The sequence below is a fragment of the Pseudorca crassidens genome, chromosome 5, assembly GCF_039906515.1.
Source record: "Pseudorca crassidens isolate mPseCra1 chromosome 5, mPseCra1.hap1, whole genome shotgun sequence".
Taxonomy (NCBI): Eukaryota; Metazoa; Chordata; class Mammalia; order Artiodactyla; family Delphinidae; genus Pseudorca; species Pseudorca crassidens.
The window spans coordinates 31,855,113-31,882,520 of NC_090300.1; the positions used below are offsets into that span (position 1 = coordinate 31,855,113).

The 27,408-nt window shown below is 46.5% G+C and overlaps 1 protein-coding gene across 1 annotated transcript; it reads left to right on the forward strand.

Annotated features, from left to right (window-relative positions):
- RBP2 (retinol binding protein 2) lies at positions 1-27,408 on the forward strand. Its single transcript, XM_067737207.1, has 5 exons — positions 1-51; positions 5,454-5,576; positions 20,476-20,654; positions 25,407-25,508; positions 27,056-27,408. Exons 2-5 carry the CDS (start codon positions 5,504-5,506, stop codon positions 27,104-27,106), a joined length of 405 nt encoding a protein of 134 aa, XP_067593308.1. The 5' UTR covers positions 1-51; positions 5,454-5,503; the 3' UTR covers positions 27,107-27,408.

Genomic DNA, 27,408 nt, shown 5'->3' on the forward strand with positions numbered 1-27,408 from the left:
TGAGTTTGGGAGTATTCCTCCATCTGCTATATTTTGGAAGAGTTTGAGAAGGTAAGTGTTAGCTCTTCTCTAAATGTTTAATAGAATTCTCCTGTGAAGCCATCTGGTCCTGGGCTTTTGTTTTTTGGAAGATTTTTAATCACAGTGCCAACTTCAGTGCTTGTGATTTGTCTGTTTATATTTTCTATTTCTTCCTGGTTCAGTCTCGGAAGCTTGTGCTTTTCTAAGAATTTGTCCATTTCTTCCAGGTTGTCCAATTTATTGGCATTATAGTTGCTTGTAGTAATCTCTCATGATCCTTTGTATTTCTGCAGTGTCAGTTGTTACTTCTCCTTTTTCATTTCTAATTCTACTGATTTGAGTCTTCTCCCTTTTTTTCTTGATAAGTCTGGCTAATGGTTTATCAATTTTGGTCATCTCCTCAAGAACCAGCTTTTAGTTTTATTGATCTTTGCTATTGTTTTCTTCATTTCTTTTTCATTTATTTCTGAACTGATCTTTATGATTTCTTTCCTTCTGCTAACTTTGGGATTTTTGTTGTTGTTGTTCTTCTTCTTTCTCTAATTGCTTTAGGTGTAAGTTTAGGTTATTTATTTGAGATCTTTCTCATTTATTGAGGTAGGATTGTATTGCTATACACTTCCTGCTTAGAACTGCTTTTGCTGCATCCCATAGGTTTTGGGTGGTCGTGTGTTCATCGTCATTTGTTTCTAGGTGTTTTTTGATTTCCTCAGTGATCTCTTGGTTATTCAGTAGTGTATTGTTTAGCCTCCGTGTGTTTGTATTCTTTACAGATTTTTTCCTGTAATTGATATCTAGTCTCATAGCATTGTGGTCGGAAAAGATACTTGATATGATTTCAATTTTCTTAAATTTACCAAGGCTTGATTTGTGACCCAAGATATGATCTATCCTGGAGAATGTTCTATGAGCACTTGAGAAGAAAGTGTATTTTGTTATTTTTGGATGCAATGTCCTATAAATATCAATTAAGTTCATCTTGTTTAATGTATCATTTAAAGCTTTTATTTCCTTATTTATTTTCATTTTGGATGATCTGTCCATTGGTGAAAGTGGGGTGTTAAAATCCACTACTATGATTGTGTTACTGTCAATTTCCCCTATTATGGCTGTTAGCATTTGCCTTATGTATTGAGGTGCTCCTATGTTGGGTGCATAAATATTTACAATTGTTATATCTTCTCCTTGGATCGATCCCTTGATCATTATATAGTGTCCTTCTTTGTCTCTTGTAATAGTCTTTATTTTAAAGTCTATTTTGTCTGATATGCGAATTGCCACTCCAGCTTTCTTTTGATTTCCATTTGCATGGAATATCTTTTTCCATCCCCTCACTTTCAGTCTGTATGTGTCCCTAAGTCTGAAGTGGGTCTCTTGTAGACAGCATATATACAGGTCTTGTTTTTGTATCCATTCAGCCAGTCTGTGTCTTTTGGTGGGAGCTTTTTGTCCATTTACATTTAAGGTAATTATTGATATGTATGTTCCTATTCCCATTTACTTAGTTGTTTGGGGTTTGTTATTGTAGGTCTTTTCCTTCTCTTGTGTTTCCTGCTTAGAGAAGTTCCTTTAGTATTTGTTGTAAAGCTGGTGGTGCTGAATTCTCTTAGCTTTTGCTTGTCTGTAAAGGTTTTAATTTCTCTATTGAATCTGAATGAGATCCTTGCTGCGTAGAGTAATCTTGGTTGTAGGTTTTTCCCTTTCATCACTTTAAATATGTCCTGCCACTCCCTTCTGGCTTGCAGAGTTTCTGCTGAAAGATCAACTGTTAACCTTTTGGGGATTCCCTTATATGTTATTTGTTGTTTTTCCCTTGCTGCTTTTAATATTTTTTCTTTGTATTTAAATTTCGATAGTTTGATTAATATGTGTCTTGGTGTGTTTCTCCTTGTATTTATCCTGTATGGGACTCTCTGTGCTTCCTGGACTTGATTGACTATTTCCTTTCCCATGTTAAGGAAGTTTTCAACTATAACCTCCTTAAGTATTTCTCAGTCCCTTTCTTTTTCTCTTCTTCTTCTGGAACCCCTATAATTCGAATGTTGGTACATTTAATGTTGTCCCAGAGGTCTCTGAAACTGTCCTCAATTCTTTGCATTCTTTGTTCTTTATTCTGCTTTGTGGTAGTTATTTCCATTATTTTATCTTCCAGGTCACTTATCTGTTCTTCTGCCTCTTTTATTCTGCTATTGATTCCTTCTAGAGAATTTTTAATTTCATTTATTGTGTTGTTCATCATTTAACCTCTATTTCTTATAAACATCTAGTCAATCAACAATTATATCCTCCTTAGCACATGTTTACTTCATGTCAGTCAGCTAACTTCTCATGTGGGCATAATGAGGGATTTTAACTTTGGTTGAAACTAAATATTTTTACATAAACAATCATGAATGAATACATGAATAAGAACAATTTTATTCATTTTTATTAAGTAAACTTTACATACAATAAAAAGGAAGAGATATCAATTGTAGAGTTTGGGTTTTGGCAATTTTCTTACAACAACCATCTCAACTGTAGCACATTTTCATCTTACCTCCACAAGAAATATTCCTTTTGCCCTTTCCTATTTCACCTTCTCGTCCCATACCCGTCAAGCCATGGCCTATTTTATTATCATTACAGATGAGATTTGGTTTTTTCTAGACTTTCATATAAATGGAAACATGCAGTATGTGATTTTTTCTGTCAAGTTTCTGCCCCTCAGCATAATGTCTGAGATTCATCCATGTTATATATATCAGGAGATTGTTCCTTTTACTGTTGGGCAGTATTCCATTGTGTGAATACACCACAATTTATTTTTTTATTAACTTGTTGATGGATGTTTTTGTTATTTCCAGTTTGGGGCTATAATATGTGGAACTATTTTAGTTTTTAAAACCCTCATATTTTAATGAAGTTGGCTGAGTTAATAACTCTTATTCAAAAGTGTTTCCCCTTATGCCTCTAAGATATTGTTCCATCACTGCCTTCCATCAGAGTTGTTGAGACGTCTGATACCATTTTAACTATTGTATTGTTTCTCTATAGGTAATATATATGGTTGTTTTTGTTTTCTCTGTAAGATTTTAGAATTTTATTTGTATCTTGAGGCTCTAAATTTCCACCAGTGTGTTCTGTGGTATATATATCCTGGGTAATTTCCTTAGATTTCTCTTCCAATTTACTAATTCTCTCCTCAGCTCTGTTTAATCAGCTGTTTAACTCCTTTATTACCTTTTTACTTTTAATGACTATATTTTTAAATTTCTACTACTCTCTGGTTATTTTTAATCTATCTTTTAAAAAAATCATTTTATCCTTTTTTATATTTTTAAGTGCTTTTAAATTTCTTTAATTTTAACATACTTATTTTATACTTTATATCTGACAATTTTTATTATCTGAAGCTCTTGGAAGTCTAATTGAACTATATGTTTCTGCTGGTGCTCACTTTTTGGTGGATTATTTTCATGTGTGTTTTGCAATTTTGGATTATGTGCCCCCATTTGGCATGGCTTTATCACAGAGAATTCTGGTTGGTCTGGGTTGAAGGTGTGTCCCTCCAGACAGCTTTTACATTTACTTCTTTCCAGCAGCCTATAAGTATTGTAAGCTCAAGACTGCATTTATTTTAATATATTGACTACAAGGCAGCATAAATTCAAACCCCAAACCAGAGTCAGAACAGCGAAGTACCTTTTTTTTTAACTCATGTAGAACCCAGGCCAAATAAACTTTCTTGTTGTCTCTAGGTAGATATTGATTATTTCACACTCTCACTGAGGGACTAATCCATCAAGTATTTTGGCTTTATGCAAGCATCTCAGTTTCAACTTCCTGCCTTACACAGGGTAAATGACTCCCACCCCCACCCCCATGCCCATAAAACCTAAGTCCCTGGCTTTTTGCAACTGGCAAACACATTCTTGTCCCTGGTCTCCTCCCCTACGTGGCCAGCTTATTGTTACTTTCTTGCAAGGGAGGCCTACAGGGAACTCAGGTAGGAATCGGAATCTGAGCCTGGAGGGGAATACCTAGCTCCCAGGAGGCTGAGTGCTCAGCCTACAGCAGATTCTGGCTGGACCTCAAAGGATGAAACCCAAGGCTCCCTATCTGTCCACTTTTGATGCCTTCACTCATTGCATTTGTAGTGAAGTTGTCCTTTACTCCCCTCTTCCCTTCATCCTACATTGGTCTTTTGAAAACAGCTGGGCCAATTTTTACTGTGTGTCTTTCTGACTCCAGTATATTTACTGAAAAATAAATGTGTCGTTTTATACCTCTCAAACCACACACAGCAGAACCATTTGCTTAAATTTCATAGCACAAGGATACATACATTAGAGCTTCAAAGTGTCAAGATTAAAACTGGGGACTCATGGTTTATCCATCTCAGCTCACACCTCCGTTCTTCAGAGTGTAGGAGCCCCTGCTCAAGCCCCAATTCTCAGAACCATGTGTCAGAGCAGTAAGCCAACCCATTTTCTGACCCACTGGGATAGCCAGTATGAAGAACAGTCCTGAACCAAGAGTCCTTGACCAAATGCCAGCCATGTGATTCACCTTAGTCAGGTGATCTTCAGCTTTTTCCTGGGGTCTAAAGCAGAGTCCCACTACCCTGCTGCCCTCCATCTGGCCTCCCTCTGGGTCCTGCTTGCTTTTAGTAGATTCATGCTCTGAGAAAATGCTTTTCTTGAGTAACCCCACTGCGTAGATGCTCTCAGGGTACCTTGCTGGGAAGCAAGTGAGAATCAGGTTCTCAAGTCAAACCCCAACCCAAGCTGCCCTTTCCAAGCTGAACTTAGCGCACTGTCTTAACAAAGCTCTTTTCCTTAGAAATAACTTTGGAGCCAGAGAGGCCTGAGTTTGAATCCCAGTTCGGCCACTGACCAGTAGTTATTAGGCATGTGATTTAACCTCCTTGAGCCTTTGTCATCTGTAAAATGGAGATGGTTAAACATAGCTCAGGGCTCTTGTAAGAAAACAAGATGAAGGGTGTCTCCTGCCCAGCGCAAAGTAGAGTAGAGGCCCACAGGCGTGAGTTCCCATCTTCGTGACCTTACCAGCCAGGCCAGAAGTTCTGGCTACACAGCTGAGAGACTCCAGGTTTGAAGCCTGGGATCTGATGGCCTGTTGTGCATGTTGGGTGGGTACTGGGTGTTTGCTGCACAGAGTATTCTGCATGGGGTGAGGGGCTCTGTGGGAGCCCAGCCAGCCAAAAATGAGCTATTCCAGGCCTTGTGTACGTTGGAGGTCACAAGGACACCCACGCCCGGCCACGTCAGGTTTTGAGCATGGGTTGCTTATGGTCCTGCTGAATTTTGCAAAGGAAAGGAAAGTTCCTTTGGGCTGTGCTTTTGACCTTTGAGCGTGTTATCTTCAAAGCCATAAACCTGGTCCACTGGATTATAAAAGTAGCTCATTCTAACACGTTCGCCCTGCAGCCTGCTCCTTGCCGTCCTGCACACACCCACAGTAACCAAAGGCCACCACCATGACAAGGGACCAGAATGGAACCTGGGAGTTGGAGAGTAATGACAACTTTGAAGGCTTAATGAAGGCTCTGGGTAAGGGGGTTGCCAGAGGTGGGAAAGGGGGAGGAGGTGGGAAAGGGAGAGGGAGGGCACTGTGGAGCTCCCCAGACCTGTGTGCAAGCCTCACTCCTCGCTCTTTACCAGCTGTGTAATATCAGGCAAGTCACACTCATTCTCTGAGGCTCAGATTCCTCATCGGCAAGTTGGGAGCAATAATAAATGAGGTTATGTCTAGAATGTCCTTGGCGTACAGAAAAGATTCACTGAATGGGGGAGGCACACACACGCATATGTGAGGAAAGCCAGACTTGAGAGGAAAATGCAGTAGCTCCCCTGCCTTGTGATTGCCATCCCTTAGATAACAAGTTGGATCTGATATGATGCACACATGACCCCTGCATTGCTCTTTCATTAGTCTTATAGTGGAGAAGCACAAAAAAAGAGTAGATAACAAATCTCTCAGCCTAGAGAAAATCAGGCTAGGAAAGGCTTTCATCATATACATCAAACAACTCACTGCTCACCTGACTTCTGAACTAGGCTCCAAGCCAGGGGTTCCATCACCATGTATCCCGAGTTGACTCTCCTGTGGGATCTCTTGTGGGGCTGGCAGAAAACACACAAAACCAGAGCAAGTGGGCCCACAGAGGGGAGCTCACTTTTGGGGGCAGATATTATAGGCCAGGCCCCGGCAAGGAGCATTGGCTGCCTGTCCTTATTTCTGCAATGACCTCCTGATCACCTTTTCTAGCTTTAGATCTCTCCACATAGGGAGTTCCCAGCTGGAACTTCTCTACGTGAAGCATGAGAAAAAATGGCTGCGGGTGCGATCTGAGGCCCAATAATTTGGATGTGATGATGGGAAGTCTCATCAAGAATGGGAATTGTGGGTTTTTCTGTGCAATTCACTTCTAGCTTGATGACACTTCCACCGTGTCAACAAACAAGGAGAGCTCATGTGACATGTGTTGCAATTTACAGAGGTTGGAAATTTCTTCATGTACTTTAGACATGCTTACAGCACTGGATAGCCTTTTTCCCCTCCTGGCTACAGAATGTTACCAATATACTTGGGAGAGGGGGGAGGAGACAAAAATCCCCGTATCAGAACCCTAACCCTGTCGCCCCTGCTTTTAGCACCCTGAGTGAGACTAGAAATGGAATCCTGCTTCCATACGTGAGTAAATGGGCTGGAAGTGAGCTCAGAACTAGAATTCTGAACAAGATCATACAGAGGAGGAAACAAAACCAGTGGGCCAGCTAAGGCTTTCTCTCTGACGTTGAGCAATATTTTAACCTTTCCGCACCGGTCTCCTCATCCACCAGATAGAGAAATAACACCAGCCTTCTTTCTCCAGATGATGTTGGTGGTTGTTTTGAATGATTGAAAGTACTTTATCAAGAGCTATTTGGTGGTTTCAAGCTTTCAGCAGTGAGCTGAACAAGCCCAACTCAGGGAATATAATAAGAAAGCAATTTTGTGTCCTTTGTTGCTTATTCTTAAATTATATAAAGTCCTATGGTGACTTTAAGTACAAAATCGAGTCTCAGTTTAGTTTTCGGCTGTACAGGGTGGGCCCCTGGAGCCCCTCTTTCTAGTCTTAAGGTGAGAGGCAAGCACTCCTGTCACCATCCCCTGTTCCTTCTGGGGGATGCCGGGATGCAGGGCACCCTGTCAGCTCTGTGCAAAAAAATCCTCTTCCTAAAAGCAGCCTTCCTCTGGACTCTTTCACACCCACTTACACCCTCCTTGTGCAGGAGGGGTGCGTGGATCGTGACTGTGATGTTTGGATGTCTCTGTCCAGGAGGTTTTGGAGGGAGTGGCCTTTCCAGTTCTCCTTGGTATCGGACACCTCTTATCTCAGAGCTACAGTCATGACTTCCAATTCAACAACTTAACTACATTGATTTCACTCTAATGAGCAAACGGGCTGACCCCTTTGTACGAGTCTCTGCAGTGGAGAGGGGTGGGCTCCCACTTTCCTGATGGAGATTAACACCATAGGGGGTGGTACTAGCTAAACTCAGAATGTGGATGTGCTTGGTGCCTTGGTTTACCCAGCTGCTGATGGCCTACAGTATCGCAGGAGCTTGCCCCAGCTTGAATCTATGAGGCTCTGTGCAGAAACGACTCAGCCAGAGTCACCTTCCCACCGTGGAGATGGGACACCTGACCCCTCTCACCTGCACATGGGGACACAAGTGGGGCAGACAGGCACTGGGACACAAATGGGGCAGACAGGCACTGGAGACAGGTCTCAAGGGCTCAGCCAGAAGCAGCCGGGTGGGGCTGCCTCCCACAATTGAATCTGCTGAAAGCAACCCAGCAGGAACTTCCCTGGTGGCCCAGGGGTTAAGACTCCATGCTTGCAATACAGGGTACGTGGGAACTATGCCATGTGGTGTGGCCAAAAAAAACCCAAAATGCAACCCAGCAGATCTGTACAATTTCCTCCACATCCACCCCACAAGACAGGGGTTGCTTTCCCAGCACTGACAATTCAGTGAAGCTTGTCTTCTTGCCCTTTTGAGCGCGAAGCCCTTCGCATTTGGGAAAAGCATATGTGGAGACCCTCCCAAATCCCCAGATATGGAAATACCACTAAGTATAACTCCATTCCCTGCCAAAGAGCTGTCTCTTTCTTAGATGTTAATCCCTAGCACCAGGGAGTTGGCTTTCTCTGTGGGTCTGGCGGCTGGTTCCCTAGGAAGGAGATACTCCTGTCGAGAGGTGGGTCTGGGGACAAACTGTCTTTGTTCCCAGTTGGTGACTCACTCCACCCCCCGCCTCCCCACATGACCTGGCTGCCAGCCTCAGCAATGACACATCAGGGCAACCTTTGGGTTTGCCCCAAATTTTCAAAGTCATTCGCTGTTCAGAGAATGGGTGACAAGGGTCGATTGTACCTCCTCTCCTGCCTTCTTAGATCTCGTGTTTCCTGAGGCCCTAGACTCTTTCCTGACAGTGAGGAGAGCAGCTGGTGGACTCTTCTACCCTCAGGAAGCTGTCATGCCCTGAGGTCCTCCTTCAGCTTGGATCAGGGAGTCAGGGAGTGGAGGATTGGTTTTCAATCTAAAGGGCAGACCTCTCAAAGTGAGGGCCCCGTGCTGTGAAAGAACACTCGGGGAGAGTCTATTCACTCTGCCCCGGAGTGAGACCAGCACTGCACGTACCTGGGGAATCATTCAGCTTCTTTTCCAAAGCTTTAGACGACGCCCGTGGAAGCCAGGGACGGTGCCATTTGCAGCAGGCCCGGGCCCAGCCTCTGTTCTCGAGGAGCTCAAACTGGTGCAGAGAGTCAAGCTATAGCTGTGTACAAATTGCATTCCTGTTCTCTATTATAGTGTGATAAATCACCCCCAAAACGTGGCGGCTTGATTTTATTATACAGTGATTTTATCATTGTCTCTCATAGTTATGGGAACTGACCAGGTTCACATAGGGGGTTCTTGCTAGGAGGCTCTCATTCCACTGCGGTAGGACAGTGGCTGGGGCCAGAGCCATCTCAAAGGCTTCTGGCTCCTGTGTCTGACAGTTGGTGCTGGCCAGCCGCTGAGACCTCATCTACACGTGGTGACCCATGTGGCCTGCGTTTCCTCATAGCACTCTGGCTGTGTCTAAAGAGACAGGAGGCAGCAGCTGAATGACCGTTTATAACCCAGACTCAGAAGTCACACAGCATCACTTCTGCCATATTCTATTGGTTGAAGCAGTCATGAGCCCACCCACATTCAAGGGGAAGGTACATAGACCCTGCCTCTCAAAATGTCAAAATCCTATTGTAAGAACAGCCTGTAGGATGAGAGGTGGTGGTATTGCAGCCATTAAAGAAAGTATAGTCTGCCACAGATGGGACAGTGGGTGATTCTCTCCCTTGGGCCTGAAAGGCCTATGGTGACAATAGAACAATGGTGACCGGAAGTGTGTGCGCTGAATGGTGATGGATGGTAACTAGACTTGTGGTGGTGATCACTCTGCAGTCTATACAGATGTTGAATTATGATGCTGTACACCTGAAATGTACGTAATTTTTTAAAACATTGTGTGTGGCAGTGAGGGTGGAGGGAGCTACAATAGATGGATCATTGACGGTCTCCTGAGGACTTCTGGGTGGGGTTTTGAAGGAAGGAGAGGAGTGCTCTACACAAGGATAGAGTCAGGTCTGGACCTGTGAGCATGTGCCAAGGTCAGGCTGATGAGGATGTGGGCGGCCAAAGGAAGCAGAAGCCATATTACCAGGGAGTGAAGGGCAAGGGCGGCCGCAGGGGTAAGAAGAGTCAGAAAGTTACCAGGGCTGGATCTTGAAGCGGTGTGACACCATGTGTGACCATCACCCAAGGACATCAGGTAAGGAGAGGGTCCTGGGAAGAACTGTGTACAGAGGAGAGAAGGGCCATGAGCACACTGACAGCCAGGGCGTGAATAGATCAGCAGAGACAGTCAGAGAACTGAAGGAGGAAGTGGTTGCAGTCGTCCTGGGAAGATGCGAGAGCAGTGACAAGGAGGGTGTCCAAGGGGTTGTCCATAGCAGGAAACTGACTAGATTTGGTAACTAAGTGGAGAAGAAGCAGGGGGTGAGCCTAAGAAATAAAACCCATCATGTAACTTTGATCAGGAAGACAGGAATGTATAATGGAAGGCATCTGTTCCAAAAGTACTCAGGGACTTCCCTGGTGGTCCAGTGGTTAAGAATCCGCCTGCCAATGCAGGGGACACGGGTTTGAGCCCTGGTCCGGGAAGATCCCACATGCCGAGGGGCAACTAAGCCCGTGCGCCACAACTACTGAGCCCGTGCGCCACAACTACTGAAGCCCGCGCGCCTAGAGTCCGTGCTCTGCAACAGGAGAAGCCACCGCAATGAGAAGCCCGCACACCGCAATGAAGAGTAGCCCCTGCTCGCCTCAACTAGAGAAAGCCCACGCGCAGCAATGAAGACCCAGCACAGTCAAAAATAAATAATAAATAAATAAATAAACATAAAAATACTCAGTTAACTTTAAACTTAGACATATTTTAGGAAATCTTTGTTCAATAATTTGCAACCATTAGGAAAAATCCAGTTCTCTTAATTCACGAAGGTGGGAATCATCTTCTATGAAGAGCATCTTTTCATTGAAATCAACATGTACAGATTTAAAAGAGCAGTGGCGGGGCTTCCCTGGTGGCGCAGTGGTTGAGAATCTGCCTGCTAATGCAGGGAACACGGGTTCGAGCCCTGGTCTAGGAGGATCCCACATGCCGTGGAGCAACTAGGCCCGTGAACCACAACTACTGAGCCTGCACGTCTGGAGCCTGTACTCCACAACAAGAGAGGCCACGATAGCGAGAGGCCCGCGCACCACGATGAAGAGTGGCCCCCGCTTGCCACAACTAGAGAAAGCCCTCGCACAGAAACGAAGACCCAACACAACCAAAAAAATAAATAAATAAACAAATGTGGGGTTTAAAAAAAAAAAAGAATTTAAAATTAATCAATACAATCATAAATAGCATGTAGGTCAAATAATAAAAAGAAAAAAAAATAAAGAGCAGTGGCTACTGCAAAAAGTCCTAGTGGGTCTCTGGAAAATTCTACCAGGAAAGCGGTAACCTTAGAGGCTTAAGTCAAGCAGCTGCCACCTGAGTGGTCTTCGCTGGGAAATCTTTCCTAATTACCCACGACGTTCAAAAGCCTGTCCTGACTGTAAGGGGCCAAAGTGTAACATCAGAGGTGAGCGCATGCACAAAACATTCTCAGGCCATGATAAGATCGTGCTAGCGTGAGCTTTCTCTACATTGTGTCGTTTAATTAATTCAGTTTCAACAAATGCCTTGAGCCCCTATGACATGCCAGGAAGAGCTCTAGGCATTGGTGAAGCGGTGGTAAATGAGGCAACACGTTCCCTGCCCTTGCGGAGTGGGCACGCTAGTGGGAGAGAGACAGGGTAATAGTTTAAGACTCTCTGGGTAGTGGTAAGTGCTTTAAAGAAAATAAAAAGAAATTCTTGGGTGGAGAGTGATGGGTGGTCAGGGAAGGTTGTCTGAGGAGGTGACATTGGAGCCAAGGCTTGAATGCTGCGAAGTGCTGTTCCGGGCACAGGGCACAGCAAAGGCTGGTGTGTTGGGCGTGTGGTGAGCCCAGGGGTAGGTCAGGCCTTATGATGGGCAGACTTAATCCATGTTATTCATATTCTTTAAGGTTCGCTATGACTACAGCGTGAAGAATGAATCACAGGAGGGCAAGACTAGAAACACGGAGGCCCATTAAGGAAGCTTCTGTGTTGTTCAGGCAAGAAATGATGATGGTTGGTTTAGGGTGGTGCCCAGGGCTGGAGAAGAGAGGACAGATTCAGTGTATATTTTGATGGTAAAGCTGACAGGGCTTGCAGATAAAAATGAAGCGAGAGGAAATGGAAGAAACGAAGACGGCCCCCAGGCTTAGGCCTGAATAGCTGGGATGGCTGTGACCCTATCAGCTGACATGGGGAAGACATGGCAGGGAGTGAGTTTGGACAGGGGTGCCAGACAGGCGGGAATGCGTTAAGAATTCTGATTTACATCTTTTGATTACAGATGCCCATTACCCATCCAAGTGGAGTATTAAAATTGGCATGTTGATATAAGATCTAGAGCTTAGGGTAGAGCCAGGGATAGAGCCAAAGGAATGCTTGCCATTTTAAGGAGTGAGGAATCTGAAGGTCAGGGAAGTGAAGGAACTTCCCTGGGATCACTTGTGGCTGGAAACTGGTGTTGCTCAGAGAGGAGCCTGGTCTGCCTGCTTCTAACCCCCAAGCACTTGCCATAGCTCGGTTCCAGGTGCAGGTGCTAAGCGTGGGGTTAGGGGAGGGGGAGCTTCGTGCTGAGCAAAGTTCATCAGGATGGGGGCCTCCGAAGCAGGCAGGCAGGACCCTCAGATACATTGCAAGAGGGTCACTCGGAGTCCCTGGGTAAAAATGAATGAATGAATACATGAATGAATGAATGAATGTCTGATGAGCCAACGAGGAGTTAATTTCACGGCATTTGGATTCCTGCCAGTGCTCACAAGTCAATAAAGTTAGACACTTGCCAAAGAATTTGCTTGTGTGGCCTCTAGTTGGACTTTCAAACAGGGACAGTGCTGTAGGTGGGAAAAGCCCAGGTGAAGATAAGTTTGGTCCCTTCCTATGGGTCTCCCCTGGCGTGTAGTGGCAGCTTCTCCTCCTCAACCCCCATCCCAATGGTGCAGACTAGATTATGTGGGGGGGGGGGGGAGGTGAAAAGTACAAGGGGAGCAGGGAGGCACCCCAGGGTCTCCAGCCTGCCTCCGCTGGCTAGGGAAGGGTTTGAATGCATTTGGAGGTGTCCCTGAGGGTAAGAGAGAAGGAGGCAGGAAGGGGCAAGGACAGTTCCTCTTTCCATGGATTATCTGGAGGAGGAAACGACATGGAAAGACGGAGAAGATTGCTCTTCCACTCTGCTTCCCACAATGCCCGAGTGCTGAGGGTTTGTGAATCGAGGAGTTCAGGTTCGAAGCCCGTGGAAGCTGCACTTCGAATGGGTTCCAGGTTTCATAGGATGAAAATGGGTGTATTTCTGCTCTTTAATTGACAAATCGCGACTACCCTTTTAGGCTACAACTTTAGCTTTTTCCACAAGCATATTACAAAGCATTTTAATGTTGAGTAGCATACTCATATTTCAACTTTATGGCCTGCATTGTTCAAAATGCAGTTATGAAAAGTGTGCTTTAATAAAGTCACTTCAGTGTTCTCGTTTTTTCTTCTGCAGCAGCTATAAGCCGCATATATTATTCAGAAAGAGCTTGCCTTTGTACGTTTTCCTCTGAGATAGAAATTCATTTCACCTGGCTATAAATCAGGCTCGGAGATACCTTTAATCCAGAAAAGCAGATGAAACATATTTGATAACCCTGGTGTTCAAACACCATACCAGGAGAATAATTTTCCCTGCAAAGTACAAAGAGTAAGTGTTTTTGTAGTCTGTGTGTGTATGCCTGTGTATTCTACAGCTGCAGTTAAACGTTTCCTTTTGATTAGAAATATCACAAATCCACCAACAGAATGTTTGGCTTCCTTCCCTGGGGTGGAGCAGAGGTGACATGATTAACCAGCCTGCGCCCACGGTGAAGGGTGGCCAAGAGGCCAAGGCATTTTTCAACCCAGAGAAGAAGCAATGTTTGATTCAATTTGCATAGAGCCCCTAGCAAGATTCCCCGGCTCTGGTCCGAAAGACTGACTGGGGGTGGTGTTTCCAGGACAAACCTCTTCTCTTGGCAGTAGACATTTTTAGCTGCGATCTACCTCTCTGGGCAACCAGGGACAAGCAGTAATTTCCATTTGGGGAGACTTAAACACAATGTGTTTTAGCGGTGGACGATAAACAGAATGTGTTTGTAGGCAAATTGCCAGGAGTGCTGTCCTAGCTGGGCAACTCTGAACCAGCCACTTCAATTCTCTGGGCTTTGATTTCCACATCTGTGGAGTGAAAATAGACTTGCTCTCTGAAGACCACTTAAATTTAGACTTCTAAGTTTCTCTGTAATTCCCAATTCTTCCTTAGTACAGTTGACCCTTGAACAACAGTGGGGGCGGAGGCAGCAGCGGTGTGTTAGGGGAGAGCCCTGCTCTCCGTGCAGTCAAAACTCTGCGTGTAGCTTATGGTTGGCCCTCCGTATATATGTGGTTCCTCCATATCCGTGGTTCTGCATCCATGGATTTAACCAACCGCAGATGGTGTAGTTCTGTAATTACTATTGAAAACAATCCACGTGTAAGTGGACCCGTGCAGTTCAAACCCGTGTCTTTCAAGGGTCAACTGCAGTTTTGCCTGGTGCCCTCCCCTCCGTTTCATCTGGTCAACTCATGGCCTGTGGTTTTCTTTCCTCAACTCCTAACTGTGTCTCCAGCATGGTTTAGCACAGGCTAAACTTCTCCTCACTCAACACAGAGGGCTAGAGGAGGAACTAAAGTCGTTTCTACCCTTTGGTCAACCTATAGAATGAGGAAACCAGTCCATGCAAAAAAAGGTTTGGCCAGGCTGGATTAAACGCCCATGTGACAGGCCAGGGCTATGTGACGAGGGAGGGGGTAGATCAGCCCATTCTGTTTCTTCAGAGTCCAGGACACTTGGGCTGCATGGAGTGGCAGATGGCTATGGAGATGCATAAACATGACCTGAATATTTCACTCTGGACTGAATGCCGATCTGACCACTGTTTGACCAGAGGGCAAAAGGCCAAGGAGTGGAGGCCAATGTGCATCAAATACCCCCCAGCTCCTCGGCACTGTGTAAAGCATTTTTGCCATTATTTTAACTGAATCCTTACATAAATAACCCTATGAGATAAGCTTTCTTTTCCCCATTTTACAGTGAGAAACAGGCTCAGAAAGGGAAAGTGACTTCTCTGAGGTCACAAAGCTGGGAGATCAGAGACAGGATTTATGCCTGGATCTGACCCTCACTCTTTTATGCAAGAAGTTCTAAACTTCGGCATGCACAGAATCGCTTGGAAGGCTTGTAAAAACAAGAGGGGCCCAACCCCTGTAGGTCTAGGGTGGATCTCAGAATTTACATTTCTAAGAGGGTCCCACGTGCTGTGGCTGCTGCCAGCCCAGGGGCCTCACTTTGAGAACCACCGTCCTACACCGCGGTGCCCACGTTAACCAAACCATAAGTATCTCTTGAGCTCCTACTGTGTGTGCAGCCCTGGGCCTAGTTCTATGGGGACACGGGAGCAAAGAGACAACATCATCCTCGAACTCACAGAGCTGAGACTTGGAGAAAAAAATAATAAACCCCATGAAAGAGAGGAAAATGCCAGGTAGTACCTCCTGCGGGTTAAACCCTGGGCCTGGAAAGCAGGTGAGGAAGGAGGTAAGAAAGAACAGACCATGCTAGAGCAGACAAGGCTGGGGCTGGGAGGAGAGGGGCAGGGATTCAGGGACCAGGTGTGCAGGGAGCATCTGGAAAAATGCAGGGGGCTCCGAGGAAGCCGGCTTATGGGATCAGGGGGTTGATTATTATGGTGTCAGCAGCTACCGCTTATGGGGCCATTACCACAAGCCACCAGCCACTGGGCAGATCTCTTCACAGACACCATCAAATTTCATCCTCAAAACAACCTGATGCAATTAGTAATAACTCTACTTATAACTACTGGCTCTCTGCTGCTTCCAGATCTGGACTCTAGTGTCCAGCGATGGAGCTGAAGTTAGATGTCACCTGGCTCTTTAGGCTGTGTTTCTGGGGCAGAAGGAGAGGAACACGAATTGGAGTGTAACACGTTAGCCTCTGCCTAGCACAAGGACGTGTTTATACCGACTAGAATGCAGAGAACATTCTTTTGCGGCTTCTAGCAGCTTTAAGGAAGGATTCATTGTGAAGTCAGATATAGTTGACCACTTGGTCCTGTCTAGTCTTCTCCTCTCCAAACAGGCCAGCAGTTGCCTTAAAGGGAGAAAAATTAAACAAGGGGTATTACCATAATTTCAGGGACCAGATGACAGAGATAAATGCCTCAGAAAGGGGTTTGTCAAACTTTCCTGTCTTATGTTCTGTGGAACCCTGGCCAGCTGGAGATGCCACCACGGAGGGTTCTACAGTCACCTAAGACTGGGAAAGGCTGCATCTTCTGTCCTGCTCTTGGAGTTACAAAGCATTTTTCCCAGATTAAAATCTCTGTGAAATTCTTCAGTAAAGAAAGAGGTCAGCCTGTCTTGGTTTTAATTGCTCATTTCTCAAACTTAGCTGATCATGAGCTCCCCTTTAAAGCAAATTTTTGACCACCAGTCTTTTATAGGCTGAGTCCATGGCAAGTACAGTGGGGCACCCTGGGCGCTATGAATGCTGGCCTAGATGCCTAGGAGGGTTCACAGCAGCAGAGAGAGCGTTTATCTACCCCCATGCCCTGGGGCCTGCAGGCTGTGTGGCTTTGACCTGCCCCGATACAATCTTTTTTTTTTTTTTGCAGTACGCGGGCCTCTCACCGTTGTGGCCTCTGCCGCTGCGGAGCACAGGCTCCGGACGCGCAGGCTCAGCGGCCACGGCTCACGGGCCCAGCCGCTCCGCGGCATGTGGGATCTTCCCGGACCGGGGCACGAACCCACGTCCCCTGCATCGGCAGGCGGACTCTCAACCACTGCGCCACCAGGGAAGCCCCCGGTACAATTTCATATGCCACAAAGCTGAAGCTATCAGAAAATGTCCAGCGTTGGAACGTGGTTGCTCCAGCTTGAATTCTTGTAGAGCCCTAAGCCTAGAAAACAATTGCTGTCTAGTGGGGGCAGTGTACATGAGCCCTGGAGAACATAAGCTGCCCCAAACAGAGAGGGCTCATCCAGCTGCATCCAGAAGCCCCTGTGGCTCCAGGGGAAACGTAGAGTCAGAAGTTACTGGTATCTTGGGCAGCCACTGGAAGTGCATAAACTGGGGTGGTCTGACATGATGGGATGGGTCAGCCCAGAGCTTGTGGAGCACGGTGCTGGCCCTGGAGCCAGGCCATCCTGGCTTCAATTACCACTTCTACTGCTTCCTCACTATATAATCGAGGGCAAATGACACAGCCTCTCTGAGCCAGGCTCTTCACTGGTAAAATGGAGAATAATATAGTACTTATCTCGTGGGTTTCTTGGGAGAATGAAGTGAGAGAATCTTCCCAAGGGAGGTTCCACTATGGGACAGCATTCCTGATTGGTTAAAAGGCATGTCTTAACTATCACCCCAAATACTACCAAAGGTCCACACAGCATGGCCCCCAGAGTCACCTTACCTAAAACTTAGCTCCTAAGTTCCCCCATAAAATTCTTTACCTCTCTGCTTCTACCTTGGTTACCTAAACTGAGAACCTCTATTTTCACCTCCCAGCTTGATCTTCCACACATCCTTCCAATAATCAAACCCTTGTGATTGCTTTCCACCTGTGTAATCTTAGACAAGTCACTTAACCTCTCTGGGCCTCCGCGTCATCACCTATACCATGAGGGATTTTGGCGAGCAAAAGGACCTCAGTCCTTGTCTTCTTTGAGGAAAGAATTCAACAAACAGACCACGATTGTAAAGTGGGCACAGAGTTTATTAGAAGCACAGTACGTGTGGGAGAGCACACAAGCAGTTTACTTAGGGCAGAAGCAAGTTACACACTCGAAGGAGAAGAGTGGGGCGTCCTTGGGAGTGAGGGGCACGCAGTAGGGGCAGCTTAGGTCGTTAACATGGGGTTAATCTTCCGGGGCTTAGATGAGGGTGACTCCCCTTTTCCTCCCCTATGATTGTGTCATCGGCAGTTCCTCATTTGGACTTCCACCAGGCACCATTCTGAAACCTTCCCGTGAGCACCTAAGCGAAACCCACAGGGGTGGGGATGGGGTCACAACGGCAATGCTAATGATATTACAATGATATTACAATACGGCCAGGGTTACTAGAGGGCGACTTGAGACCCCCCCCCGTGCATGTGTGGGGCTGAGAAGTCCTCTCTGAAGGCAAGAATGAGGAGGCTGCCAGTGGGCTCCTTTGCCTTTCATCCAGTCATCAGCCACCTGAGTGTTTTTATTGCACAGGCTCCACGGTTTTCATGGGCAGAGTTTCTTGCTCAGATGCTACAAAGTTTCCGTTTTGGATGCCATTCCTCCATGTGTCCTGGCCTCGTTAAGTGCAAAACAAGGAGGTGGCTTTGCCTTCTCCCTAATACCTATGCATGAAGAGGCTGTGCTTGGGCCCAGCCTTGAGTTTTCCTACCTCAAGAGGAGTAGGTGCTTAAACAGTAGCTTTCAAATCTCTTAAACCATTGAAGTCTTTCTCCAAACAGCCCCCTGAGAGGAAATCCAAGGTTTAAAACCACCCAGAGATTCAGGGTCTGAGATGAGGCCCAGAGATCTGTAGTTTTTACATCTTCCCAGGTGATTCTGATGGGCAGCCATCGGTGAATTCTTAGACCGGGCAAGTTCTCAACCGATAGTAGTGAACAAGAGTTGAACAAAGCACTGGCGTGCGTACACCACCTCAGGCCAACTTGAACGTATTTCTCTTTTCAACTTAGGATACAGGTATATAATCCTTTTACCTTCTGGGTTGCCTGTTATTACTTGAAATTATTCCCTGATTTTATACAATTTAGAGTCCAAAAGACCAGCCAAGGTCCTTCCTGGATTCTGCTGTGGTCCAAGCATCCAGCTTGGACCTCTTCTTCTTGGCCCTTTAGGAGAAGGAAGATGATAATGACCAAAGAGGGATTCAGAAGAAATGTGTCAGAAGGGAAATGGGGAAAGAGGGTGAGGGAAGTGATGCTTGGCTACCAGGGAAGGACAGCAGAAGGGGTGGGGATGCGACCATCGGAGATGTTCATTCTCTGAATTGAAAGGGGCTCCACGAACTGTTGGTAACCGCTGGTCTCACTCATGCGCACACTAGTATTTATCCCCCACCAGATAGCACACAGTGTGAAGTTTAATCACCTACTACCATAGAGATGAGGCTGGAAATCTCAGAGAAACAGCCCTCAGTGAATCTGAACTGTTCTTACTTTTGAAGTCGTTATTACCTTGGGTTATGAGCGAATCAATCTCAGTGTTTTTTGAAATCTTCCAGGTAAACTTTCTTAAAAAAAAAAATTAAAGATTTATATTGGCATCCGAAGATATCTGGAGAATTCACAGGCATAAAGGAGGTCAAAGGTCAAATATCATTTGGCTAGAGACAAAAGGCTTAATGATGTTTGTAGCAAGGGTAGAAATGTAGCAGTTCCAGTATTATCCTGTTTCTACATCATTTCTATAGGACAGTGACATTTTGGCTTGGGTGACATTTTATGCACAATCAGAGGTTAACAGGAGGTGGGCTCAGCACTTAGCTTAGGAAATGAAACACTCTATTGAAGGGCATGTTCCCTTTTACTTACAAATGGTCTCTCAGAAACGAATAAGATTTTCTTTAAAATATCAAGGCAAAAAAACAGATGTAAATGGAGTAGATGCAGCAAAACCTTGACAGTTGTTCAATCTGCATGATGGGTGTACCGGGTTCCTTGTACTCTCCCCTCTACTTTGGTTTGTTTGAAATCTTTCATAATAAAAATATAAACAATGATTCATCTTTTCCTTAAAAACAACAAAAGAAATGTCTGAGCAAGTGTTTATTTTTTTTTTATTTTTTATTTTTTTTGCAGTACGCGGGCCTCTCACTGTTGTGGCCTCTCCCGTTGTGGAGCACAGGCTCCGCACGCGCAGGCTCAGCAGCCATGGCTCACAGACCCAGCCGCTCCGCGGCATGTGGGATCCTCCCCGACCGGGGCACGAACCCGGGTCCCCTGCATCGTTAGGCGGACTCTCAACCACTGCACCACCAGGGAAGCCCCTGAGCAAGTGTTTATTAAGTGTCTGAAATATGCCTAAGCTGCGCTGGGGCCATGACTGAGGCAGAACCTTCCCCAGATCTGCTGTAAAAATGGAAGTTTGTAGGTATTCTTCCCTTCAGTGGGCATGAACAAAAGATCCATCTTTACCCAGGATCTAGACTGGTTATTTTTAAACAGTCTTTTTCCTTTTAAACCATGAAGTCTTCTGTTCAGCAAACTCTTAGGAGGAAACCAATATGTCAAATAGATAGAAGGGAGCTGCTGTGAGGGCAGGGGCATGTGCGTGTGTATATGTAGGCGTGTGCGTGTATATATGTGTATGTGTGCATGGGCGTGCACACACACACACTGGGGAGTTGCAGCTCAGGGGTGCTACCTCCCCTCCCACCAGGGCTCCCGAGGAGATGCCCAGGGACCCTGGGTTTCCCGACCGTTGACTGAGATGCCCAAACTGGCCGTGTGCAAGACAGCTCTCGTTTCCCACTTGAGCAAAGAATGTGGCCGGCCTGAGATCTGCCTCTCTGGTCCCGTTTGGCCTTGTTAAAGAAATGAACGCGTCTGGCTGAGCACATCATAACCTTCACCACTCCCTTTGCCCACAGATATTGATTTCGCCACCCGCAAGATCGCCATCCATCTGGCTCAGACGAAGATCATTGAGCAAGACGGTGATAACTTCAAGACGAAAACCAACAGCACGTTCCGAAACTACAACTTGGATTTCACAGTCGGGGTGGAGTTTGACGAGTACACGAAGGGCCTGGACAACCGGAATGTTAAGGTACTGACCAGAGTGGAGTTTTCCTCCTCACGGTCTTGGCGCAGGGGCTGGCTGTTTAGCTGCACAATGAAAAAATGACAGAAACGACCTGGGAGGCGTCAGGAGAGGGGGACCAGAATGGACTTAATGATGCTGGCAATAGGCAAGTATTGAAAGCTTAGTGGGAAGAAGCAGGCTGGCTTCTGCGTGTAGCTTATAAGCCAAGGAGGGATTAAAGGATGCTGACCTCTCCAGGAGCCAGGGTAGGAGGCCAACTCACACGCTGACATGGGCCTGGCAGGCAAAGCAAAGAGGCCAGGTGGGCTCGTAGGGAAGGACGTTGACGGTGCCAGCAGGATAGCATAGCTTCATCCTGGGAGCAGCTCCTCAGCAGCAGACAATCATTGCCATGGAGGACTGAGGCCTCATGTTGCTAGAATTTTTTTTTCTTTTCAGGAGCTGTTGAACATTCGTAGGTTCTTATATGAAATATCTCAATTTTAGATGATTCCAACTGATTTCATTTTTTTTTTTTTAGAAAAATGCAATGCAAATCACACCAAAACATCAGTAGACTAGATGAAGTCAGGCTTTCTCCAATCCTAGAAACCCAGATAAATCTCTGGCAAGCTTATGGCTTCAGTCTCAGCCTCACCTTAACTCTCAGGACATAATCGAGGAAATCCTACACGCATCAGAAGGCACCCTTCTAGCCGCTTGAAGCTTTTGGATGTAGGGAGGCCCCTAAAATGAGCAGAGACCTCTGAGTGCAGAGTGGGGAGTTATCTCCAAGCCCGAGAACTGGAGTCTGCAGAATAGGCAGGCCCTCATCCAAGGGGCTCTTTGTGAATAAGGCAGAGGTTGGTAGCAGCGGGGAGAAGTAGGGCAGTGGTGGGAAAGGCGGGGCCATCGGCAGGTCCCCTCTCCTCCTGCATCACCTGGTGGTATCACAGCCCAGTGACTGATTGTTGCACGGTCCACATTCACGCTCAGTGTGAACATCTTTGGTTTTCCAAATCCAATTACACCTGGGCAGTCCCAACAACAGAAATGGGGGAAAATCCAATCTCAGCCGCATTTAAGGATTCCCGCACCCAAATCTTAGCATCTATACGAGAATGCCGGGGACTGCACGGTCCAGTGCAAGCCCATGTGGTTTATACAGAAGTGGGCAGCTTGAGCCCTTGTGGCACCCACTCCCTCTGTGCCAACGCAGCCACCAAGACCTCTGCCCTGGCTCCCAAGCTGAGGAGGGCCAGGCTGAGATTCCTGTGCCCAGGTATCCGTGCTCTCAAGCCTGCAGAGGGCCACCCTCTCAGAGCACCACAACGAAGCAGGGCCCTCCACCCTGCCCTTCCCCTTTCCCCATGAGCCCCACTCCCCCCAGAGCCCCACTCTTCTCTGGTGCTTCCAGGAGTTCCTTCCAAGTCGAAGTCTCAACTCTTCCCCCAAAGCTCTGGCTGCTCTCCCGGAGTGGGGAGGAAAAGCTGTCATCATTCTTTGGGGATGATTCTAAAGCCAAAAGAGCAGGACACATTTTATTTCTCAATCAAGTTGTCCTGCCACATTGATCATCTCAGCCAATGAGTCAGGGTTGAATGACGTTTGGGCTCCTTGAAAAGAAAAGTGGGAAATGGAAAGGCCTTTGGAAATGCTTCCATCAAACCAGTCTTGGCAGGAGACGCGAAGCTCCCGAGCTCCGGAACGGCCCCTTGTAGAATCCCGCCCCGAGCAGTTGCTGGATCGGCAAGCTTTTCTGAGCTGTGTGGCTGCGAGGCCAATTCATCAGACACCAGAAATGATAGGAAAATTTGTCTCAGAGTTTTTGCAACCCTCTGCTGTTCTAACCTAATCAGTTCCAAATGATCCATTTTCCCCTTGCTTCTCAGTTTGGGGCGTGGGCTATTGAAAAGCAGGCCTGTCCTCTCTGACTCATTTTTTATCACCTTTGATGGTGGAGAACTCACTCTTACTGAAATAAGTCATGTCCTTTAGGCCCTTCCTGACCCTTAAAGGGTTCCATCTGTTAACACCTAGGCTTCTGCCTCTCCCTTCCATGCTCTGTCCTCTCTGAGTGCCATCCTCTCTCCAGGATCGGCTCTTAGCCCTGCAGAGAGAGATAATCCCCTTTCTCACTTCTGGTGTCTGCTTTGCCTGCAGCAAAAAGCCAGGGCTAATAAACACACACACACACACACACCCATGGGAATCACAACACAGAGCAGGTGCCCTTGGCACTACCTTCTTCCTGTGACTTGACTGCAACCCTTTAGCTGGAGAGGCACGGCAGGGAGTGGGTGAGTCTATCTCTCTGATTAATTTCTGTTGCCCACCCTTGGTGGCACACCCAAGTGCGCAAAAATCTTGCGTCTGTGTGCACGTGTGCACTTGCGTGTGCGTGTAGTGCTCCTCTACTCTTGTTCTCCAGGACTCCACTTCTTAACTCCTTGGTCACCCTCACGAGCCCCTCTGAAAGAGGGCAGACAGATAGATATTCATTCAATCAACATGCATTAGGTGTCCTTGATGTGTAAGACCATATGGGCTGGGGGATTGGAAGACACAGACCTTGCCCAAATAGAAGATGTGAGTCCTTTCTCGTCTACGTGGGAGGGATCTCTGGAATATTCCAGACAACATCTCGCTTCCAGAAGAGGAAAGAGAACAACCTATGAATTAAGCTTCTCTAAGACATTCGAAACTGTGAGGCTTAAGATGGTCCTAAAGGAGGAGGAGACATGTTTTCTTTAGAAAACATGTAGAATTTTACTTTTAAATTAATTTGGGGAATATTAATACATATGCATGCTTTAAAAAAAATTAAACACTAAAAAGTGAAACTTCCTTCCTATCCTGGCCCCCAGCTCCTTAGTTCCCTCCCCAAGGGACAATCACTATTAAGGGTTTTTTTTGCCTCCTTGGAGAGAACGTGTACAAACATATGCATGCATCCCCACTGCTCCATTCTTTTATGCACATGGCCCTCCTCCTTGCTTTTCTAACTTAAACTATACACTATGGAGACTGCTCTTCTCTGTAAGTGCAGAACTGCCTTCTCCTTTCAAGGGCTACAGAGCGGGGAGGAACCACACCGTATTTAACCAGTCGCCACTGATGCAATTTATGAGGTTTCCAGGCCTTTGCTGTAACAAACAACGCTGTGATGGGCTGAAGAGTAAAATAAGGAGGAATAAAATTGTACCTAAAATATATAATATGGTCAAGGTCAAATATTGCTTTAGAAACAGGTAGACTTAACAATCTGTAGAAAACAGATATCTACCAAAAAACAGACCTGAAGTGAATTAAAAAAAAACAAAAACACAGGTTCGTTTATCACCAACTGGGTTTGCAAGATAGGGAGGAAAATAAACGCCTGGTCCCTAGCATAATATTGTTCATAGAGCTGTAATATGGTTTGCACATACTTGGAAGAAAACCAACTCACATCAGGATCATCCCCGAGAAAGGGCAGCACCAAGACACCACCACTGCCCGGATGGGAATGATACCGTCAACCTCACATGCAAGCCTAATGTGGGCACAGAGGTGGGTGGCCTTGAAGGACCACTTAGGGATAGTACACATCGTCCCTTGGCAGGTACTAAAACAGGTAAAGTGGGAGGAACAGGAGGAAGAGGAACTGGGGCAGGGTGTGAAATTTGTAAATATGTAAATTTAGTAAGAGGGGTTAGAGCCTCTTGTGGTTCAGCCTCTTGTGGCTTCTCCAACCTGCTGGTCAACTCAGCCTCGTTGTCCAGCACAAGCTCTGCATCTCTGCTGCCTTCCCTGTGCTAATTGATCAGCATTGCTGCCTGGAGGAAACCCAGGACCAGGAGAAGGTCCATCTCCCGGTTCTGGCTTTGGAGCCATATGTGCAGCCCCCTGCTAACTAGGTAGCTTCCCTGCCTTTATTATTGCCCTACGGTGGGCAGTCCTCACAATGTGTTTCCCGTAGGGAAAATTCTCAGAAGTAAAATTTCTAGGTCAGAGTATACACAATGTCATACTTTGAAAGGTAATGTAAAATTGCCCTGCAAAAAGATTCATACCGATTTATATATGCACCAGCCCTGTGTGAGGGTCCATGCTTCTCTGTACCCCCTCCAACCCAGCGTGTTATTAGACTCTTTGATCTTTGACCACAGGATGAATTGTATCTGAAAAACAAACAGACTTAACTTGCATTTCTCTTGTTATAAGTGAGGTTGAATATATTTTCTTATGTTTAAAAGCCATCTGCTAGGGTGTTTTGTTTTGTTTTGTTTATCCTTGTAAGCTGTTGGTTTGGTGTCCTGTGTTGAAATTCCTATTAGGTTAATGATCTTTTCCTTATTGATGTACAGGTGTCCTTTGTATGTAAGGAAATCAGGTCTTTGTCTGATATGTGTTACAATTATTTTTCCCAGTTTGTTATTCACCTATTGACTTTGAGGTATCTTTCCCTTCCAGAAATTTTACATTGTGACATAGTTCAATTCATCATCTTTTCCCCCACCGATTTGGAATGCTGTCTTTACCATATGGTAAAATGGAAGAGTAGAAGTCTTTCAAAGAGAACAGAACCGGCCAAGATAAGTCGGTCTGGCTAGAATGAAGGGCGTATGTGGAAATGAGGCTGGTGGGATGCTGGCGTGGCTGTGGCCGAGAGCTCTGCTCTGGGGACGGAGCAGAAGCCCAGGAGTGGCTGCAGGAAATGCAACTGCAGGTTTACATGTGTTCAGTCCCCATCAAGACCATACATTTGATTTGCCTGGAAACCTCTCATTACAGACTCTGATCACCTGGGAAGGTGATGTCCTCGTGTGCGTGCAGAAGGGGGAAAAGAAGAACCGAGGCTGGAAGCAGTGGGTCGAGGGGGACAAGCTGCACCTGGTAAGTCCCCAGCTCCCCTCCACTCTGCTTATGCCAACCGCCGGTTCACCCAGCCAGGCGCTTTGACGAGAAAAAATGGCCTTGCCCTCCTCCCCTAAGCTCCAGCCAAATGCCTGTGGTCAAATGCGTGAGCCATTCCCATCTGGCTCAGGGGACTCCAGGAGGAAAGCTATAGGGCTGTTTCTGTGAACGGCTGAAATTAAAAGGAAAGTTCAAGATGCTGAGTTAGGAAGCCGAGATCCAAGGAGCAGTACAGGGAACCTGTCAAAGGTCAGCCGGGGAGAAATGCGAGGCACAGAGTTAAGATGCCCTGGAGGAGGGTGAGACCCGGCCTCCTCAGTGATGTGAGCCTAGGAAGGAGAGGGGTTGCGGTGGGCTCGGGATGCATGGGAGCGGGTTGCACTGGGAACTGCCTGTAGACCGCAGGCACTGGCCTCACATCCTAAGCTCTGTCCACCTGATCCCCAAATATTTTAGTTTAATTTGACACCGGAACAGAGCAGTTAGAATAAATTATTTCTGATTTCCTTGTATAAATTATATCCGTCTACATAGCTTAATTTTTCACTCTTCAGTCTTTAAGGCAAGTGATTTGTCCAACATTCAATAGTGAAAGATCTTTCACTCCTCATGCATTCAGTCACTCGCTTGTTAAATGAATGGCTCATTTAATGGATGGCTCTTTATTCATTCACCTGTGGAGTCAAGCAGGTACCTGGCTCTAGTGTCAGTATTCATGTCACAGGGTGCCCTTCAGAGCCAGCCTTGCCTCACCTGAGCTCTTTATTTCAGAGACAATGTCAACTGGTGATAAATGGGAAGCAGTCACTGTTTTCCATCGACAGTTTTCCCTACCTGCTCCGGTTTGGAAGGTGGATTTTTTTAATTGTAGTACAAACCCCAGCTGTCCCTGTGGCTAAGCCAGGGGATTCATCATCAACTGCAATGATTTTTGTGGTCGTTCCCACACTCGTGTTTTTCCTCTCCTCCCTCAAAGGGTCATGAGGCGCAGATAAGGCCTGGGGGCTCCCTCTGTCCAGATGAAAGGCAGCATCTTGTCTGCCCAGGCAGGCCTGGGGGAGCCCTTCCGCAGCCCATGCCCTGTCATTGCCTGTGCTGCCACCAACCAACGTTCTCATCACCAGAGGCTAGAAAATCCACAGGGTGCAGGGACAGCTCACCAGGCCCTTGCCTTCCAAATGCTCCCCACTAGATCCTGCCCTTCTTTGTGGCTTTGCTGCCTTTTATAAATTAAGCGATGTTGCTTTAATCACGAGAGTAGGAGAAATCCTGCTCAAGAGGATAATTTCTCTGCATTTTTCATTTTTATACTTGTTCAAGCTCAATTCAAGTGTCAAAATCAAATTACTGCTACCTGCAGGGCACGCCAGCTGATTGGGTCTCTGAGAGGCTCTTTGCGCAGAATGACTGAGTGTCCTCTTCATTCCGGCTCCTCCCCCACCCCAACTCACAGGCACCCAGAGGGCTGGGGGTGCGCGGAAGGAAGGCCTGGCTTGTTAGTCACTCACCTGCTTCTGATGTTGCAGGAGCTGACGTGCGACGACCAGGTGTGCCATCAAGTGTTCAAGAAGAAGTGATGGCCGTGAGAAGTGGACCCCTTGTCCCCAGCTTCCCCAGAGCCTCTCGAGGAGCCCCATGTCTCCGGATGACCCCTCCCAAGTCTCGCCTTTGCTCACCACAGCCTCAAATGACCCTCAAAAGCACGCGCTCCATGCTCCCCATGAAGAGCTCTCTGCTGGCTTTGGGGAGCAGCCGCAGGAACCCCCTACTCCCGATAGAGCCCATGGAGGCACCTGGATGGGTTTTAAACAGAACGAGTATGTGACAGACATAGTCAGCCTTCCTTGAAAACTGGCATTAAACGAGAAAACAAAAATCA

Excerpts from the sequence above, each read along its gene's own strand:
- RBP2 (XM_067737207.1), top strand. The coding sequence starts at position 5,504 with ATGACAAGGGACCAGAATGGAACCTGGGAGTTGGAGAGTAATGACAAC. Across the intron at positions 20,655-25,406 it reads TGGACAACCGGAATGTTAAG|ACTCTGATCACCTGGGAAGG; the intron begins GTACTGACCAGA and ends CTCTCATTACAG. Across the intron at positions 25,509-27,055 it reads AGGGGGACAAGCTGCACCTG|GAGCTGACGTGCGACGACCA; the intron begins GTAAGTCCCCAG and ends CTGATGTTGCAG.